The sequence below is a fragment of the Poecilia reticulata genome, chromosome 9 (genome assembly GCF_904066995.2).
Source record: "Poecilia reticulata chromosome 9, P_reticulata-male-v2, whole genome shotgun sequence".
Classification (NCBI taxonomy): Eukaryota; Metazoa; Chordata; class Actinopteri; order Cyprinodontiformes; family Poeciliidae; genus Poecilia; species Poecilia reticulata.
Genome location: NC_088838.1, coordinates 19,045,225 through 19,065,037, shown reverse-complemented (window position 1 = coordinate 19,065,037; position 19,813 = coordinate 19,045,225). Strand labels below are relative to the sequence as shown.

Here is a 19,813-nt window from a genome sequence, read left to right as displayed (position 1 = left end):
GGACAACAAGCCTTGCAGAAATGTTGCTGACAGAGCGTCTTTGCACTCTGATGTCCTGCAGGTCTGACGGAGAACTGCAGAGGCTGTGCCACTCAGAGTCTGCAGTACCTAAAGGAGCTGAAATCCAAGAACACCTTGCAAAGTGCCGATCCAGCTTCTGTTCGACTGATTGTGCAGAAGATCCTGCACATGGGTCAGGTGAGGGGAAACTGTAGGATTTCTGCAGAGATGTTGTGCATCACACTTTTTGTCCTCGCTGTGTTGCAAGACATTTTTAAGATGATGGTTCTTTGAATAATACAGTTGTAGATTGTTTTGCTAATTATGACCAATGGAGCTAATTTACTGAAAATAAAAAATGTTCTGCTATTATGTGTAACTTTTCATTGGCTCAAACATTGCTCTTTTAAAGTTATAAACATAAACTTCCATGTGTTTTTATTGGGATTTTATGTGATAGGGGACAAAAATTATTTTCTTCCAAATAAAGATCTGAAAGGTGTGGCATGTGTATATATTTACCCCCCTCACTCTTGACACCATACAAAACAAATCTGGTAACCAATGGCCTTGAGACGTCACTATTCCTAGTAACTGGACCAGTGTGTATTTTATTCATTGTTACAGCGGTTCTGTGGTCTTCTGTGGTTAAATCAGCTTCAGCAGCATAACTGTGTTCATAATGAAGGATGTGAACATGTTGATGATCTGCCTGTCAGGTAGATTTTATGCTATTGGGGATCGATGCTCTTCTCCAGATGGAACTGTTTGAGTATCCTTCTCTTTCTTTAGTTTTGCAAATCAATTTCAAAAAATTTTTTTAGCAAGAGTACACTTTAGAGAAGTGGTGGTTTGTTGTTTAGTCTGGCTAAACAGTCTAAATGAACTTTAAGTGTTCAGTTTCTATTGCTTTTGGCACAAATTAAATACATATTGCTGTGATCAAATGGTTATTTAGGCTAAATGCTGCTGTTTTTTTAAATTAAAATTGTGATTTTTACTGTTGAAAATGAATTGTGATGATATGATTTCTCTACTGCAGTCTTGTAAAAAAAAAAAAAAACAGCCCAGGGGACAAACTGTGTCTTTCACATTTATATTTTCATCAGCAGTATAATCTCTGAAAGATGTTGTTTAGGTATTTGTTTGGGGACGGCAGTAGCACAACGTTACACTTCTCAGAAAACTTTAGTTTTGAACATCATCCCCAATGGCACAATTATTGGCACCTCTTCCACTCGTACTAGTTCAACCTTCTTTTGCCGAAAGCATTCTGCTAAACAATTATGTCAGAGAGATAATGCTGCTACAGTAAAATATTAAATTAATATCTTTCGCTCTGCTTAACCTGGTGGAGCCAACATGTGTTTGGCACTGCGTGTCTCCCGGAGAAACTCTGAATGAGCGCTGAGAGATGCAGCTTGAGATTAACACTTCTGCTTTGCTTTTTTCCATTTGTTTTTCTTGCAACTTGCTTTTATTTTTTGTTTCTTTTTCCACCTAAACCCAGACTGAAATAGTTTTGACTACATTTTCTATTTAGGAGCTGCGGCCGAAAGGAATGGACATCCGTCAGGAAGAGCTAGGAGATCTGGTGGATAAGGAAATGGCAGCAACATCAGCAGCTATTGAGGAGGCTGTACGCAGGATTGATGTAAGCAGTGACGTACTGTAGCGCACTGATCAAACGTTTTATTTTAAATTGTGCCTTGACTGCAGATAATAATTGTCCTGTGTGATTTCAATTTAGGAAGTGATGAATCAGGCACGGAAAGACACATCAGGGGTAAAACTGGAGGTCAATGAAAGGTTTGTTCTTTTTTTTTTACATATCTAAATTAAATTGCATCACTCAGACGTTGGTTTCTAATGATTTTTTAAAATCTTGTGTACATTTTTGTTAAATCCCACTTCTTTTCCCAGAATCCTCAACAACTGCACTGATCTGATGAAGGTGAAGGTTTTTTTTTATTCTTTTCAACAATGTTCAAAGTTGTATAGACCAACAAGCTTAGTGTGTGTTCTTGTTCATGATTCGTGTGAACATATGTTGAGTGTTTCTTACTCAGTTTCACACTTGTCCTCTTTCAGGCCATCCGCATGCTGGTCGTATCGTCCACAGACTTGCAGAAGGAGATCGTTGAGGGTGGGAGGGTGAGTCACTGTTTTCTAAATTTCCAACTCAAAGTAGACGGCTTATTCGCAGCCGATTAAGATTAAAGTTGTGGTGTTTCATTCAGAAACCTCTTCTAAATGTATTGATGCGTTTTTCTATAAGGGTGGAGCAAGCATAAGGGAATTCTACGCCAGAAACTCTCGCTGGACCGAGGGACTCATCTCTGCTGCCAAGGCCGTGGGATGGGGAGCCACGGAGTTGGTGTGAGTTCCTGTTTACCGTCTTGTCTTGTTGCCTATTTTGAATTGTGTGAGCAGAAAATAGGCTGAAGGGGTGATGTAATGTTCATGTTTTTTCTAATTGTAGAGATTCTGCTGACAAGGTGGTGTTGCACACTGGTAAATATGAGGAGCTGATAGTCTGCTCGCATGAGATTGCTGCGAGTACAGCACAGCTGGTCGCTGCCTCAAAGGTAATCATCTAACGTTTTAGAAAACATCATGTTCAGGAGGCTACTACTCCACACCAACATTGCCATATAAAGCCAATGTAATATAATCTTCATAACTTTTAAAAATCTATAAATGGGTAGTAAGGTTTGGAAAATATGTCACTTTAGTCTTCTGTCTTGTCCATTAAAAGGCAATTTTACAGCTTTTTCTTCTCAGTTATGTCCAGACTTGTAGCTCACAAATTATAGATTTATTCCCATGACATGGGTAAATATTTAAAAGAGGAAAGAAAAAGGAGAGCAAAAGGTAGCTGAGAACGTAGCTCAAAGTTTCAATTAGTGTTACATTTGCTGAACTTGGCTGTCAGCATTAATAAGTTCCAGCCTAGCAAAAATGTCTTCACTTTATGAACTCAAATTTATACTGGAGGTTTATATGATGATTTATTAAATGAGGAGGAGGAAGTCTGGAGAAATGTTGTTGGAGAGCAGTATCAGGCAGACCTATCAGATCTTTGGAGTGAGTCTCGTCTTCCTGTAATTTACAACAGTGGTGAGCAACAAATTGTGACCAGAACCGTAATTCAAAACCCAAAAATATCCAGGAATAATGACAACATTCAGATTGACCCTGTAGTTTCTGCTCAAGTTTTGACTAGAATTTTACTTTATTCCAAATCCTCTGAACAACCGGGTTACAAGAATGCTTTATATGAGAGGACAATGTGGCTGTTTCAGTCACATTTCTCCAGTAAGTTTCACTCATGACTGTTTAACTCCACTGCAGTAATGTAGCAACCAAATGTTATTTCATGGACATTGTCAAACTGTTTAAGTTCATTTACAGTTAATTTTCTCCATCAATTTGCTCAGGCAGAAAAAAAATATGTGGCTACAGCTAATTGTTATTGTTAAACAAATAACCATTTATTTAACAATGGTCATTTATTTACCTTTTTTTATTATTTTTTATTTTTTTTACTTCATTTATAGAAATCTGATTTGAAATTTGCTAAATGTTAGTATGGCAAAAAAAACTTTTGGTTTTCAAAATTTGAATCTGATCTGACTTTTTTTCAACAACATCTGGAATTTAAAAACAAACTTCTTTAAAAATAGAAATCAGATTAACTTTTGACAGATTATTGTCAAATTCAAAGTTCTAAGTGTAAAAACTAATCCTCCTGCCAGCTCTCTCATTGTGCAGGACTTGTTCTGAAAAGGGAAACTCATGTTTATTCTTAGCTGAGGGCCGATCATTTGATCAGACAATCTGATCAAATGAACTGATAAAAATAATTTGGGTAATGAACTCGTATCTAATCGGGGCTCTGGTGAGAGAGAAGTCTACAAAATGTTTTAACGTAAGACTGGATTCTCTGCTTTCAACCCATCAAGCTGCCTTTCTAAGTTAGAGTTCATGGAAAAAAAAAAGTCTTACAACTTGGTCGGTTTCCAGATAATCAAACATGAACCCAAAAGATTTCTCTAAACCTGCTCTGTTCACGCTGATCTCCTCGTTTCCTCTCAGGTCAAGGCCGACCGCAGCAGCAAGAGGCTGGGCGTTCTCCAGCAGGCCTCTCGTCACGTCAATGAGATGGCTGCTAAAGTCGTGGCCTCAACAAAGACGGGCCAGGAAAACCTGGAAGACAAAGGTGGGTGCACATTTACTTGCGTAGAAGACCAGCAAACGTATTGGTTGATTTCTAACCCTTAATATGCTTCAATCGAGCAGATCCCATGGACTTCTCTGGGATGTCTCTTATCAAGTTGAAAAAAGAAGAAATGGAGTCGCAGGTAAGCAGTGTTGCTAATCATGACCCGCTGTTCCACACACTGTATTGAAGGTGACCTTAATCGATTGAAAAGTCTGACTGAATACTTCAATGGCAAATTTCAGCCATGAACCAACACAATGTGTTGATAAAATTAGACAAGAAAAGCTGAGATACAGATTTAATTTTGGAGAAAAACCGAATGCGTCGAACATCAGTTACGAACAACAGCATGTGTGTCTCGATCCTTTAGGTGAAAGTGCTGGAACTGGAAACTCAGCTGGAGAACGAGCGTTTGCGTCTGGGTGAGCTCAGGAAGAAACACTACGACTTAGCCGGCGTTCCTATGGAGCAGGTTTCTGAGCGAAATGGCGACACGCCGTCACCTGTCCAGCAGCCCCGTCCTCTCAACATGTCCCCCAAGCCCAGCAAGCCTCCCCTTGGGAGGAAACCCACGTTCTCTCAAAAACCCAACATACCATCGAAACCAGGGGTGATAACAACTAAAATATGTCAAAAATAAGAAAATAGAACATGACTTGAAATTAAACGTTTCTTCTTTTTCATGTTGCAGTTCAAGTAAATGCAGAGGGTGGCAAAGCTTCACGGCAGGATAACCGGATTTAGAGAAGAAATATTTGGCCTTTTTTGTGAATTTTCAGTTATACTGACAATCCAGTGTCAACCTTCTTCTCAACGTTTTCCTTTATTTTTATTCTACCTTTCATTCCTTGTTTGCCAAAATGGCCCTCCTGCCTGTTTTCTTGTTTTTTACTCTTAATGCCTGTAGGGAATGCCCTGTTTTTCATTTATATTTTCCATGTTTGATATTAAGAACATTTTATTTTAGGCATTTTCTTTTAATTCTGTATTACTAACAACTTAAAAATTAAAACTACTGCTCCCTTTTTTTTTGTGGAATGTAAACTTTCATCTAGAACACAAATCGGCCACATATCCTGTAGATGAACAGTTGAATTTAATCAAGTTCATGGCAGCCTTATTGCACACTTTTAGATCACATCTTTCTCTCTTTTTTTTGCTATACTCTGTATTATTTATGTTGTGATAGTGGTGAAAGATGACTGGGGAATGACTTGGTGTGTGTTTATGTCGCCGCAGAAGTATGCTATACCTCTAGCTTTGCCTTTATGTGCAAATTTGCAGTTCCCCCCCCCCCCCCGAACTGAACAAGATTGTATCAGAGGCCTTGAATAATACTTCATAGATGCATTAAATGTTGCCTGTAAAGATTTGCAGTCTGTACAAGAGACTGCTACTTACACTACATTTATCTCACGAATGTCCCTTTACAAGAGGAGAACAGAGATACTGTTAAAGCATAGATGGACCTAAAGCTTGCACACTATGTATCAGCTGTAGATGTTCTTAATTATCAAACGCTTCTTGCAGGCTGAATATGTAAATTTAGGGTTAGTTGAGCAACTTTAAGGCGTCTCTGAGTGTTTCCTGCAGGGTCTTAAAATGTATCCTCTCCTCTTTAAGAATGTCTTTTTACTCAGATCTATTAATATATATATATATATATATATTTTAGTAAAGATACTGGTGTGTTTTTTTTTTTCCTTGTAAGAAGTGTAAATGTCACTCAAACAATAAATGTTTGATTTAATTTGGTCTTGTGTTGCTTCATTAATAAAGTACCTTTTACAAACTTGGGAAGCTTTTGGGGGTATAATTTAGTAAATAATTTTAGCAGAAATATGCTTTCAAAAGAGTTGCACAGTGGCGCAGTTGGTAGAGCTGTTGCCTTGCAGCAAGAAGGCTCTGGGTTCGATTCCCAGCCCCGATCTTTCTGCATGGAGTTTGCATGTTCTCCCTGTGCATGTGTGGGTTTTCTCCAGGTACTCCGGTTTCCTCCCACAGTCCAAAAACATGACCGTCAGGTTAATTGGCCTCTCCAAATTGCCCCTAGGTGTGAGTGTGTGTGTGCGTCCTGTGTGTCTCTGTGTTGCCCTGCGACAGACTGGCGACCTGTCCAGGGTGACCCCGCCTCTCGCCCGGAACGTTAGCTGGAGATGGGCACCAGCACCTCTCCTGACCCCACTGAGGGACAAGGGTGCAAGAAAATGGATGGATGGATGGATATGCTTTCAAAAATCAATATGAACACTTATTTTCAGTTACTGAATGAAATACCAAATTTTCCCTAAAAGGAGGATAGACCGCTGAAAAATAGTCCAACCTTTTGAATAATACCAAAGAAGCTGACTGTCCAGTCTTTTTAAATATGTGTTAACTGCTTTCTCTAAATTCAAATATGCTTTGTTGAGGCTTCGTCAAATTAAAAGTAACAAAAATAAGAAAGGATAAGCAAGCATCTGTTTTAATCGAGTCTGTTTCTGTATTAAAAGGTTTTTTTATTGGTCTGATCTAATCTTTATTGTGTTTTCATTAGCTGTTCGTAGAAAATTATAACAGAAATGGCTTGAAAATAGCCATGTGGAATTAACCTAAATGTATTTCACTTGGTGAGTTGGGTTACTGAAGTAAACTTTTGTGTCTGGAGGTATTTGTTGGACTTCCATGAAATATCAAATATTTGTTTTTGTTTCTTTTGAATCTATGTTTTTTATTTCTTTATTTTGTTTTTAATCTGCTATAAACAGATCCTTTAATTGGTATATTTGACTGACTGGATGATTTTTTAAAATAAATGGTAAGTTTTTGGGTACTGCAAGCGAAATCATCTGCATGTGATCGATGGGCATTGAAGGTTGCATATCCACGTCTTGACATGCGCAGTAGTGCTTTCTTTGTAACTTGGAGGAATGGTGTCTTCAAAAGCGGTTGTAAAAACGACAACTTCTATAAATTACACAGCGCTTGTGGTCGAGAAAGCGCACACTGCTATTACCATTAATATATTGTAGGTTGATGTTTTATTATATTGCTTATAGTAATATTAATCCACTGTTCCCATGTGAAGTGGATGGTTTTTTAAATTAAATTACTTGTACAAACAGAACTTCACCGTTTAGCTTGATTAAATAAGAAGAGTCATAAAATATATGCTAATTCAATTTATTCATTGACTTATTTTGAATTGAGAAGGGGGTTAAGTTTGTACCACTGCACTTTGATAAGTGGAATCTTCAATTTCCGAGTTTTCGGTTTGACCCGAAAGCGGCATCAGTGGTAGAGCAGCACCGCAGACGTTGGTCAGGTTTAAACTGTCAACAAACTCCAACAGGTTTCCCCGGCGTTCAAACACGCTTCAACGTGCTTCCGTAAACTCATTATTTCCACTCTTAATGTGAGCCTGTTGAAAGCTTTGAGGTTAGCAGAGATATGCTGGATTTCGAGGGTGTAATTAAAGAACCAGGGACCGACAGAGACCCACGTTATGTCAGCGCTAGACAGACCCGCGGCGGAGCTCACCGTCATGGACGTGTACGACATCGCGGCGTTGCTCGGCCAGGAGTTTGAGCGGGTCATAGACAAGTTCGGGTGCGAGTGCCTGGTTGGGGTGGTTCCCCGAGTGGTGCGGGTTCTGGAGTTTCTGGAGGCACTTGTGAGCCGCGGAGCAGCTGGTCAGGAGGCAGAGGAGCTGCGCAGGGAGCTGGACAGGCTGCAGCGGGAGCGGAGCGACAGATACGAGCAGGAGAAGAAGCACCAGAAGGTCAGTGCAGAGAATCCGCATCGACTTGACGGGCTGCTCGCTCTGCGCACGTTGTCCCGCCACAACCTCAAACTCCAATGGACTCCATTGAGATTTTAGGTTATAGAGCAACCTAGATCTCTATATCTCCATTTTAATTACATAAGTTATTTTTAAATAATTAAAATAACTTATAATTGTGAAGTGAAAATGAAACAATATAATTTAATGGGGTTTTTTTTGTTGATTTTTTTTTTCTTTTTTACAAAATGAAAACCTGATAAGCTCGACATCTATTAACATTCAGCCCCCAGGAATCAACTCATTCTTGCTCTCATTAATGGTGTAAGTGATTTTTCAGGCATGTCCAGCTTGAACATCTGGAGGCTGATCTTTGTTAATAATTATTGCAAGTAGCTATTGCTCTGTTAGATTTAACAAAGAGCAGTTTTTGAACGTAAATTTAATTTTGGACTTTGACTGGATAGAGGTTTGGAACCTCAATGGCCTGTATTTATCTTTATTCATATTCACAGTAACTCTGACGGGCACTTTTGCCTCTGGTGAAGAAAAGCATTCCCACCTCATGATGAAACCTGTACACAAATAATCTGCTTTTCGATAAATGTTCACATTTTCATTTAAACAAAGGTGAGACGTTTGTTTCACTGTTGACTTGGATTCAGACCCTGCTCTGAAGAAAGGCAGCAAACCAAAACCATGCTAACCAGATTCACTCAGCTGTCATATCTTCTGTGGCTCAGGAATTGGAGCAGGTGGAAGATGTATGGAGGGGAGAAGTCCAGGACCTGCTGTCTCAGATTACTCAGCTTCAGGCAGAGAACAAGAGGCTGTTGGTGAGCCTCTCGCTGAAAGAGTCCCCCGTCACGGAGGAGGACCTACAGAAACACCAAGGTGGGTGCATCTTTCTGATTGATTGTTAGCCATTTTGTAATCACCGCAGAGAAAAAGCAGTTCATTATGTTCATGCAAATACAAAAATAATATGAGATATCAGCTCAAATTCTATATTGATTCTTTCCTACTGTGAATCACTCAGGCATAAAAACCTATTAAGCTCAAAGGATGGACCGGTGTCGCATCTACACTTTAAATCCAACTCGGCATAGAACCTGTTAAACTGGACGCTTAGGAACTGTACTGCAAACATACAGTTCCTAAGCTGGAAGGGGGGAAAAATGGCTCCAAGGACAGCTCACTTGGAGACGATCAAAGCGTAAAGGGAGGTCGTTGATTTGAAGGAAAACTAGGAAGCTCGTCCTGATCATCTGTTCTTCGTGACACCCAGAACTGTCAGTATCAAGTGATAAATCACGTGATTAAATGTTTACCACTTTTATTGCCTTCTTCATTTGTCAGGGTGAAAAGATCCAGTCAGGAATTTCAAGAACAGATAATTGCTTCTCCACCCTAAACACTGAGAAAAAACACTTTTCACATAGATTAATATACACATTTCGACTTTGAAAACGTAAATCTCCCTTAATGTCCAAGTAACATGTTAAGGCACAGTTTGTTGCATAATTCAGATGATGCTGATGCATTCTGATGCATTCAGATACTGCAAAGCATCATCTGAATTATTTTTTTTGTTGAATCTATGAAAAATACCAAAGATTGCGCAGCTTGACTGACGGAAAATAGGATTTAACACCAAGAGGGGGAAAAAAATTTAGCTAAGCCTTGGTGTACAACGAAAATCTGATGCATCTATGGGACATTTTTATTTACTTTATCTTAAAAACAAGATTTTTACACACAGTTCATGTGTTTAAGGTAGTTTTTTCATGACTCGGCCTTTTTTTTGCCCTCAATTTGTCCTCTTTTCTGTCACAACACTGCCACAATTTAGTGTTGCGGTAAGGTTAAAAAAGTAAACTGAAAATTTGCGAATAAGCAAAAAGTTAGAAAAAGACTTTTAAAACGTCTTCATAAAGCTACATAAAAATACACGTTTGTAAGTTGACCTCAAAGTAGGTCAGTCGGGAGCTTGGAAAGGAGACTATTTTTGAAGCAGACCAAAATATATCTCTTGTGTGAGACTCTTGGTGCGTGCAGCTGTACTTACAGTTTGAGCTGCAGCCCTCACACAAACTCACACACTCACTAATGGATTTGTGCACTTCAATAAATTAGTTCTGCATGACTAGATTACTGTACCCGCTGATGCATTAGTTTTCTTAATGGTGTATGAAATGATATCATTGTACGAGAAAATCTAAGCAGGCCTTAAATAGATCGGATATTACAAAATGGAAATAAGCATCTTAGCATCTTATAATGTTTACTGCATGAAAATAAGCGTTTGGAGGTTTGTTTCTACTTGAACATTACATTATGTCTGTCTGATAACACAATTGTAAAAAACAAGAGATTTTTCTTTGGGAATTAATTATTGTGGCTCTCATATCACTGACGATGTTTTCATTATTAGCTCAAACGTCTGAGAAGGAAAACCAAGTGATACAGAAGCTAAAAGACTTGGCAGATAAACAGAGAGACGAAATCCGTGCGAAAGACCACGAGCTAACGCTAAGAAACGAAGATGTTGAAGCGGTGAGGATTTGATCTTTAATCAAAACATGTCGACGCCACCTTCGACATGAACTAAAGTGGCTTTAACTCTCTCAAAAACAGCTCCAGCTGCAGCAGCATCGGCTCATCAGGATCAACCAGGACCTTCTTCACAGGACCGGACTGATGGAGGCTCAGGGCAAGACGCTGATCCAGCAGAGAGCTGAGCTGGAGGCCTCTGCCCAGGCACAGCAGCAGGAGTACGCAGCGCTGCAGCTGGAGGTCAGGAGACTGACAAAGGAGCTCCAGGAGAAGGAACTAGAACGAGAACTTGTAGAGATAGAATGCCCTCTGGGAACAAGATCTGGGAACTCTTCACTGTCTGCAGCACCAATGACGGTAAGAAGTGTGTCGGGCTGCTTGTGATACACTAAGATAAAATGACACGTAGCAGCTGTAAAGAGGGAGGACTAAATCATTTCCTAATCAAAATATGACAAGTGTGGCATGTTTATATGTAATCCCAGATTACCCTGGTACACTAAAATAAATTCTTGTTGAGCCACCTTACTAGAAAATAGGGTCCAATTTCAATTTTAGTATAAATCCAGCCATTCTGTGAAGACCTTGGAGGTTTGTTAGAGGACATTAGTGAACAAACTTCATCATGAGGGCCAAGAAACACAAGCAGACAGGTCGGGGAGAAAGTTGGAAAAAAGTTTAAGGCAGGATTAGTTCAAAATATTCTCCCTACCATGTGGAGGAAAACTTGTACAGCACATTACCCTGGACATGTCCCAACAGTGAAACATGGTGGTGGCAGCGTTATACCGTGGAGAAGCATCTCTTCAGCAGGGAAATGAAAACGGATCAAAGCTGAATGTGTGCTGAGTGGCCCAGTCAAAGTCTAGATCTAAATGCAGTTGAGAATCTACAGCAACTTTTGAAAACTGCAGTTCAGACGTCACACTCCACATTCAGCTTGAGCTTTTGCACAAAGAAGAATGAACAAAAATTTCAGTCACTTGATGAGCAAGACTGGCTGAAGTAAAACACCACGAGAGATGCAATTTGCAGCATCAGGTGGCTCTACGCAGGTCAGTTTTTATTTAAAATCATGCATCATCTTCCTCCCACTCTGCTCCTTTGTCACATAAAATACGATGACAATTCGAGAATGTTTGTGGTTGAAATCAGACCAAATGTGAAAACATCCACTGTGTTTTGCCAAGCTCTGTAAATGGCTGTTCTTTGTCCCGAATCCAGGCTGCGGAAACCAATCTTTCTGACTCTGTCAAACCGCGTTCTGTGTGGGTGGAGTGTGGAGGAGATCCTGGCTTCATGGCAAAGTGCCTCGAGTGTGACAAGAGCCTCTCACTTCTGTCAACAACAGCAAACAGAAACAATAAGGGAGACCTTACTAGAGAAGAAAACGCTGCAGCACATGTTCTGGTAGGAGCTTGTTTCAATAAACTGCACGCTGTTGATAGAAATGATTTCTACATCCCATTTATTGCTAATCAGCTGTCTCAAATGGCCTTTTCCACCACTAGCTTTCAGCAACATAGGCCTTCTTTTGAGCACAGCAAATCATTTACCATCACCGTGACAACCAGGTTATCATTTTCCCTGCTTGGCTGCCCAGAGGCCCACTCAGCCACCAGCTTTGTTACTGCTGTTGATGCAAGAGAACTGCTGAATGTGTGTTTTTACTGCAGACGCAGTCAGCTCCTGCAGAGTCTGAGGATGAGGCAGACAAACCTCGTTTCACCCTGCAGGAGCTGCAGGATGTCCTGCAGGAGAAGAACGAACTCAAAGCCCAGGTGTTCATGCTCCAGGAAGAGTTGGCGTATTACAAGAGGTAGGATTTGATTTGAATTCTCTCACTCTGGCTTCTGTTAAAAAGACATTGGCACTGAAAGGTAATGAAACCTCTATTTTGCTTCAGTGAGGACTTGGAAGACGACATCAGTCCTAGTGACTCTGCCACAAATACCCCATCACAGCTAACTTCAGCTGATCAGCCTGAATCAGGAATAAGACGGCTGTAAGTAAAGAGATCAGTACTTCTTTCTTTTTTTTCTTTTTCTTCCACCACCTGATCCAAGGTTTTTGAATGCCCATTTTTGCTTTTAATATCAACAAAGGAATTTGCAATAAATACTAACACAGCCATAAAAACTCACTGAAACTCTTTCAATGTGTTTTTGTGTTTTCCTCAACCTGTTGTCCGTTTTCTATCTGGACAGGATCTTCACTGCCATAATGCCAATGGTGGCTGCCGGTCTAATCACAGACGACCCCACGTTGTTGCCAATAAGAAGACTTGTTTCCTTTGTATGACTTGTCATTTAAAGGAAATGTTCATCTCGACACAAAGAACTGATTTAACAGCAGAAATTATTCAAAACTAACCCTCTGTTGTGTTCATACTAGACATGGGCCGATTAGAGAATCTTGTTGTATTATAGTAATAATCAAGCACAATCAGAAATGCCAAAGATATTGTGGTTGCTTTTATTTTAAACAAAAAAGTAACAAGTTTTACTACTGTTGTTTAAGCAATATAGCCAGCTGATTTGCAGTGCGCAGTAACGGGTGCGAAAGGAAAGCATTACATTTTTTATGTTCCTTACAGCTGGAGAAAACTGAAGCACTTTTATGACATATTATTGAGGGATTTGATTCAGAAATGAGGAATGACAAAAAATGTTCCTACATTTGAAACCATGAGTTTTTAAAATCTCTGGATGCCTTGATGTTGACAACCAACCCCTGCCTATTCATTTTATTTACATCAGTGTGAATTAACGGGTCTGTTTTTATATGTTTTACTTATGCTCAGAATGGCAAGAGCTTTAAGTGAATCCAAATAGTCCAAATACAGGACAACTGAGGAGTTCTTTGAAAATAATGAGAATTAATGAATAGGTTTTTTTTTTTTTTTTAGCTTTGCAGCATCATCTGAATTATGCAACAAACTGTGCCTTAACATGTTAATTGGACATTAAGGGAGATTTATGTTTTCAAAGTCGAAATGTGTATATTAATCTATGTGAAAAGTGTTTTTTCTCAGAAAAGCCACACCCTTAATACTTTACTATTAATGATTATGCAACAAATTTTCTGTGGATAGCATCCTGTGTCTGATGAGGAGTACATGTAAAATTGTGTTACTTGTGGTTAAAGTAATAAAAGTTTATTTTTGCATGTGCGTGTCTATTGAATATAAACATTGATTCTGAAAAGCAGTACAGGATCATGGCGCCCTCGATGTTTTGTACATTTCACAGACTAACAGTGTTTAGGGTGGAGAAGCAATTATCTGTTCTTGAAATTCCTGACTGGATCTTTTCACCCTGACAAATGAAGAAGGCAATAAAAGTGGTAAACATTTAATCACGTGATTTATCACTTGATCCTGACAGTTCTGGGTGTCACGAACAGATGATCAGGACGAGCTTCCTAGTTTTCCTTCAAATCAACGACCTCCCTTTCCGCTTTGATCGTCTCCAAGTGAGCTGTCCTAACCGTAGACGATCTTTTGAGCTCACCTGTCGCTAGGATACTTTGCCCTCCTCTCCTGCCACGCCATTGGAGGATGAGTGATGGGGGAAGTACTGCTCCGCTGGAAGTTTGTTACCTTCGTTTAGAAAATTAAAGTCTAAAACAAGAGAGCAATCGCTGTGATTGGAACTTTTTAGGTGGTCTGTTGTTTCAAAAGTGACTTTATTCCATAATCTTAAGGAGTCCAGCCGTGTCGCGATGGAGTTTGGAGAAGAATCGTCGCCTGCTCTGGCCTTCGAGAAGGACGCTTTTGAGCTCACTGTCGAAGATGTGTATGACATTTCCTACGTGATCGGCCGAGATTTGTTAAAAATAAGCAGCACCGGCGAAGAAGTGTCGGATTTGCAGTTCAGGATAGTCCGAGTCCTGGAAATGTTTGAAACTCTGGTGAACAAGTACAATCTGTCAGTGGAGGAGCTGAAAATGGAGCGGGACAACCTGAAGGCAGAGCTGGACAGGATCATCAGGGAGGGCTCTTCCTCCTCCGGACAGAGCGGGGTGAGCTTCATCCTCCGGCTCAAGCTCTTGTCAGGGGGAAACGCGGAGAGGTTTAACAACGTCTTCCTTGTCCCAGCAGCAAACTGTGGCAGCTAATCAACTGGTGGTGGACCTGAATGACCCCAACAGACCGCGCTTCACCATGCAGGAGCTGAAGGAGGTTCTGCAGGAGAGGAACCAGCTGAAGGCTCAGCTCATGGTGGCCCAAGAGGAGCTTCAGCTGTATAAGAGGTCCCCCACACAGGCTGTTTCACCACTTATGCACGATAATGTTAATCAGTTATTGTTTATTTGCATTAGAAGCCCCAGAAAGAGTTTATTTTGCATGCAATCCCACACAGAGCATCAACCCCCCTCCAGGGTAATGTGCTGTAAAACAAACAAACCCCCTGTAAAAACTGGGATGAGACTCTCATTGTTTGATCACCTTGAAAAGAAATGACTCTTTTTTTAAGTGTATTTACACAAAATGCACCTAAAAAACGAGGAAAATGTTTTAATTCAAGCAACAACAACAAAAAAAGAAGCTACAAATTATGCTCAAAATTGCTAACATTTATAAATTATGTATTACTACAGCTATTACACTGTAATGAAAGAGCTGCTCATTATACTGAAACAGTGTAATTTGTAGAATGTTGCAAAACATCTCATGCAATGCAATATTTGATAGACTTTCATATGTATATAGATATGCATGTATACATATATTTGACCATTTGTGGCAACTCTTTCTGTCCTCTATGGCAGCAGCTTTACAAACATAAAGAGAGGCTGGGACATTCTGGAGATTTAAAGAGAAACTTGTCTGAAAGAGATATATTATATTATCACATTTGTTTGTTATTTAAAGATATTGTTGTCCCAATAAAGTGTTACCTTAGGTCCAAATTTTACACGTGCTTTTAATATATTTTCAAAGTACTTGCTATACAGAGGAGCAATATTCCTTTTTCCTATTTAAAAAACTTATATAATCTTATATAATAGTCAGACTATCTGCACAGGAAGAGCTAGCAGTCAGCAACTTAACAGACATGTCTCTTTGCTTTCCAACTTTACTTTCTAATGTAGTTCTCACACTTACTTCTAAAATGAACACTTTTTTTTAGACTTATGACTAAGAATCGTTCTTAACTTTTAGATGGAAAACTGCCAAGCTTGTAGTTGTAATTTCCAACACTTTTACTATTTAGAGCAGTGTTTCTCAACCTTTTTTGGGGCAGCGCTCCGCTAGCCTTTATCCAGGTCCCTCACCGCCCCCCACCAAAGTATTTGCAGGCTACTTTGCACTGACCATCATTTTATCATTAATATTACTATCACTATTGCAGATGGTTTGATTTTTATGCTTGTTTCTGTATTTATCATCAAAAATAATTTCCCAGAGAACAAAAAAGTCATGGGAAATTATTTTCACAGGCATCTACGAAAAATGCAATGAACATTCAAGTTAAAATTGGTAGGCCTAACAGCAGCCAATCAGAGTGGAAAAAATATTCTTATTTTGTGCCATTTTCTAGTTGTTAAATCTCGCAGAAAATGAGCAGATAAAAGATGAACAACATGCCAGTTTAAACTTTGAACTATTTGCAAAATGACTGAGCTCTGCAACATTAAAACATGGACAGAACTGTAACTACATTAATCATAACTCTTCTCTTCAGTGTTTGTCAGTTTCTGGTGGTGCAGCTCTGTGCTGCCTTCAGGAGAATGGGACATCAGAGTATCATCCATAAAACTTCACCCACATGGCATTTATTGTGCAAACCAGAGCTTTCAGTGGAAAAACAAAAGTTCCAGATCCTTTCAATGCCATACAAATATGAGACAGAAACATGGATTATATCTTTATATAGACCTGTCTATTGATTTATAGATTAATAGTTTTACTGGACAGAAATTACTAAGAACAAATCTGGTTCTTAATCAAATCCTATTAAGTCAAATTGAAAGTGTCATGGAGTCATCAGCCTCATGACATTAACACTGACATGAAAAATAATATTGAATAAATATATCAAATCTAACTAAAAACATAAATACGTGATCAGTTATTTACTGTTATGGTCTGTACGATATATTTATTCTCAGTACTAGATGTGGTCTTAAACCCATGACATTTCAACAGTATTATTTTACCTTTTATCTGGAAATAGTGTCTGTTTATTCTTGCCATACAGTCCTCTGTATTAATTATTGCTCGAAAGGTCTTGCCATACCAGTTTATTCCTCTGTATTTACTTGTTTCTTAGTTTATTCTTGCATTTTGTTCTTCATTCATTTCCATTTAGTTTCATTTGATTAGTATTATCCTCTCTTGGTTTATTTCTATGTCCACTTTAGTTTCTGTCCTGTTGCTAGTTTTATCTTATCGCATTCTGATTATTGAAATTTAAAAGTGCTGTGATGTTCTATCACCCCAGTTTCATACTGAACCACTTACAGCACCGTGTTAACGCTATAAAATGAACGCTCTCTATCGTGGTATCACCCATGGAGGGATTTCTTGATTTCTTTATTTAAATGGGTTCATTTTTCAGACGGATACACAGTGGTGATGGTATCGTGATTTTAGCTACCAGTAGCAGGAGAACGGAGCTGCACCAAGAAGCTAACAGAAGCTAACAAACACTGAATAGAAGAAGAAGAGCTGCCATCGATACAGTTGCAGCCAAGCATGGTTTAATGTTACACAATACAGTTTTACCAAGTTGCTCAAAGTCTAAACTGGCATTGTTGTGCATTTAAGGTGTAAAGTTTACCTTCGACAAAACGCCCCCCAAAGGCATCCCAGCGCCCCCCTTTTGTAAAAATGTCCGCCAGCGCCCCCTGCCGTCCTCCGCCCACGTTGAGAACCGCTAATTTAGAGGGTTCCTATCATTTTTCCAGAAAAGTTTTGAACTTCATTTAGTGATTCTGGACAAGTATGCAAAAAGTAAATAGCAATTTAGGGGGAAAAAAAGGGTTGAGGTTTGTCTAAATGTTGTCATTTTTGCAGGTTTTCCCATTAAAGTCTGACCATAATACAAATATCTGCTGTTACCTTTTTATTTAAGTGAGAGAAAAAAAGAAAAAAAAAACTGAATTCTGCTGAATAGTGTGAAATGTTTCAAGTTCCTCAACTTTGAAAACTATTTTTAATTCTAAATTGCTGCACCATCTTTCCAAGCAACCATAAACCTGCCAATTCTTCTGCAGTGGGATTCTACCTCAGTCCGAACCCACCATGGTCGACGTGGATCTGGGTACGCCGCCAGCCACAGAGGATAGTTCATCCACAGTAAATGAAAAGACAACTATAGGAAAACTGTAAGTTACAAAATGTTTAGATCTAAATAATAATAATAATAATAATAATAATAATAAATTAACTAATATAAACTTATTTTGAATGTCATAAACAAGTTTTACTATCACAGGTAAAATGCAAGGAATTCAACGTTGTTCTTTTCCTCAGTCACATGATGCTGAGGTGAAGATAACAGGCAGATTATCCTTACAGCCGTTCTCCTGTGCTCTAATGCTGTACTTGTGACCCGGTGAAGTCATGCTGATGCAGAGAATGTTTGTGTGTGAGGAGTGAGTGAGGCTGGAAAATGTGTCTTCTAAACTGTTGTCGGTAATTACAAGCTACTCTGACTTGGACTGGAGCGCCTGTTAGCCATTAACCCACTTTTCCAGTGACGGGACTGCTAATCATTTCTCCTGTCAACGTTCCATAGTTTTCCCAAATGAAAATCCTGGATTTCTGTTTCTAGGATCGCCTTTAATATAAATGTATGTCCTTCCCAGACCTTACTGCAGGCTTTTCTACAATACAATAACAGGAAATATTAAATTGTGATATTTTTAATTAAAATTGCAATAATATCAATTATGATTAACCCACATCGCTTAGATACATTTTCTTTCTTTACCATTCACTGCTCTGTATGAGCTCTAGCATCTCTAACATCGTAGATCCTGTGTGAATATTAAGGGCAGATAGAGTCCGTCCTACTTTCCAAATACAATTTAGATATTTGATAGGGTTTGCACAACATGTCACAAATATTTTGTCATCATAATATTAGTGTGTTCAATGTTTATATTGCAAAGGACTGATTGGAGGAAAGTCACTGTTGGCTAAGTGTTATGAACTTATTTTTCATGCCAATGTAACATTTAGCCGGCTAGTCAGAGTCTCACAGCAGCGGATGCTCACACGCTGGACACAAACAGCTTTATCCAAAATACTAGAGGCCAAAAAGTGATGGCTACAGATGGGGAAAAGAATATAAGCATATATCACAGATTGTTGACTGATGAATGGATGGAAGGATGATGGATTGATGTAAGCACAGGAGGATTTATATTTTTTAAACAATCGTATGGAGAAAAAAATTCTGGAAATGAAAATGTTGTTTATGCTTTTTCAGACAAGAAGAAAAAACTTACTTTCCCTGATGGTACAGGAACCATGACTGGTCACACATGATAAACTAAACTGACTCTGGACTCTTTCTGTTTTTAAGGTTTTCATTCAGGAGAAAATGAGAGGAATCCTTCAGACGATCTCACTGTCTTGGAGGCAAATGGGATTTATCTGCACAATTTTTAACCACTTTTGTAATTATTGTTGTTTTCACATGTCAGTCTAACAATATTTTGTATCATTTTTAACCTAATATGATTTTAAGTATTACAATACTGGAAAAGCTGAACTATAAATATGTTTAGGTAACTGTTCCCTGTTCAAGCATTTTTAAAAATGTGCTCATTTAAGTTTTGTCTTAAATTATGAAGTAAACAAATGGATCAAATATGGTCCCATCCAGTCAATCGTATCAACAAAACAATGCAGATTTTATTTTTTATGCTGGATTTTTGGGGCCATTTGCTATTGAAGTGTTGTAAATGTTGCCGGTTGTGAAGAAATTAGGAAAAAATACCACTCAGACATAATGTGTGATATGCAAAGTGGCAATAAAAACAGGGATGCTGATTGTTGACAGCCTGTGTCATTTCTTTCTTTTACACAGGACACATGATTTTCTGTTTTTACAAATAAAATCTGCAGAATGGGTCATGCTTTTGTACCATGATCTCTTTACTTTTGATACTCCATAGTACCGTTAAAATACTAAATAGTCACCCGTGTACAATTCAATCAATCTCAATATAAATGCAGCTATTTAAAGACCCCTGAGGTCTGTTGCTCATATCCAGGATTATGATATTCATATATCTGACAAAAGTAATTTCTT

General features: G+C 38.8%; 3 protein-coding genes across 5 annotated transcripts in view; all 3 read left to right on the top strand.

Annotated features, from left to right (window-relative positions):
• The window catches only part of hip1rb (huntingtin interacting protein 1 related b), a 46,298-nt gene extending 40,323 nt beyond the window's left edge, over nt 1-5,975 (top strand). The window contains exons 23-33 of the mRNA XM_008418571.3: nt 62-198; nt 1,544-1,654; nt 1,751-1,809; nt 1,924-1,954; nt 2,092-2,154; nt 2,279-2,379; nt 2,483-2,588; nt 4,099-4,222; nt 4,303-4,364; nt 4,596-4,835; nt 4,917-5,975. Of these exons, the coding sequence (XP_008416793.1) occupies nt 62-198; nt 1,544-1,654; nt 1,751-1,809; nt 1,924-1,954; nt 2,092-2,154; nt 2,279-2,379; nt 2,483-2,588; nt 4,099-4,222; nt 4,303-4,364; nt 4,596-4,835; nt 4,917-4,925 (1,043 nt within the window). The 3' untranslated portion in view covers nt 4,926-5,975. The remainder of the gene's footprint in view (nt 1-61; nt 199-1,543; nt 1,655-1,750; nt 1,810-1,923; nt 1,955-2,091; nt 2,155-2,278; nt 2,380-2,482; nt 2,589-4,098; nt 4,223-4,302; nt 4,365-4,595; nt 4,836-4,916) is intronic.
• A 1,420-nt stretch (nt 5,976-7,395) lies between these two features.
• LOC103470265 (RILP-like protein 1) lies at nt 7,396-13,709 on the top strand. Of its 2 annotated transcripts, XM_008418575.3 has the most exons (8): nt 7,408-7,985; nt 8,729-8,879; nt 10,420-10,541; nt 10,623-10,898; nt 11,766-11,951; nt 12,218-12,360; nt 12,448-12,546; nt 12,749-13,709. In XM_008418575.3, exons 1-8 carry the CDS (start codon nt 7,710-7,712, stop codon nt 12,840-12,842), a joined length of 1,347 nt encoding a protein of 448 aa, XP_008416797.2. In that variant the 5' UTR covers nt 7,408-7,709; the 3' UTR covers nt 12,843-13,709. The 2 variants fall into 2 exon arrangements, with proteins under 2 accessions (XP_008416796.2, XP_008416797.2); XM_008418574.3 differs by having other exon boundaries at nt 7,396-7,985; nt 11,766-12,360.
• Nucleotides 13,710-13,813: 104 nt separating this feature from the next.
• rilpl2 (Rab interacting lysosomal protein-like 2) lies at nt 13,814-19,556 on the top strand. Of its 2 annotated transcripts, none has more exons than XM_008418577.3 (4): nt 13,814-14,564; nt 14,644-14,795; nt 17,766-17,876; nt 19,082-19,556. In XM_008418577.3, exons 1-4 carry the CDS (start codon nt 14,265-14,267, stop codon nt 19,101-19,103), a joined length of 585 nt encoding a protein of 194 aa, XP_008416799.1. In that variant the 5' UTR covers nt 13,814-14,264; the 3' UTR covers nt 19,104-19,556. The 2 variants fall into 2 exon arrangements, with proteins under 2 accessions (XP_008416799.1, XP_008416798.1); XM_008418576.3 differs by having other exon boundaries at nt 14,641-14,795.
• The last annotated feature ends 257 nt before the right edge of the window (nt 19,557-19,813 follow it).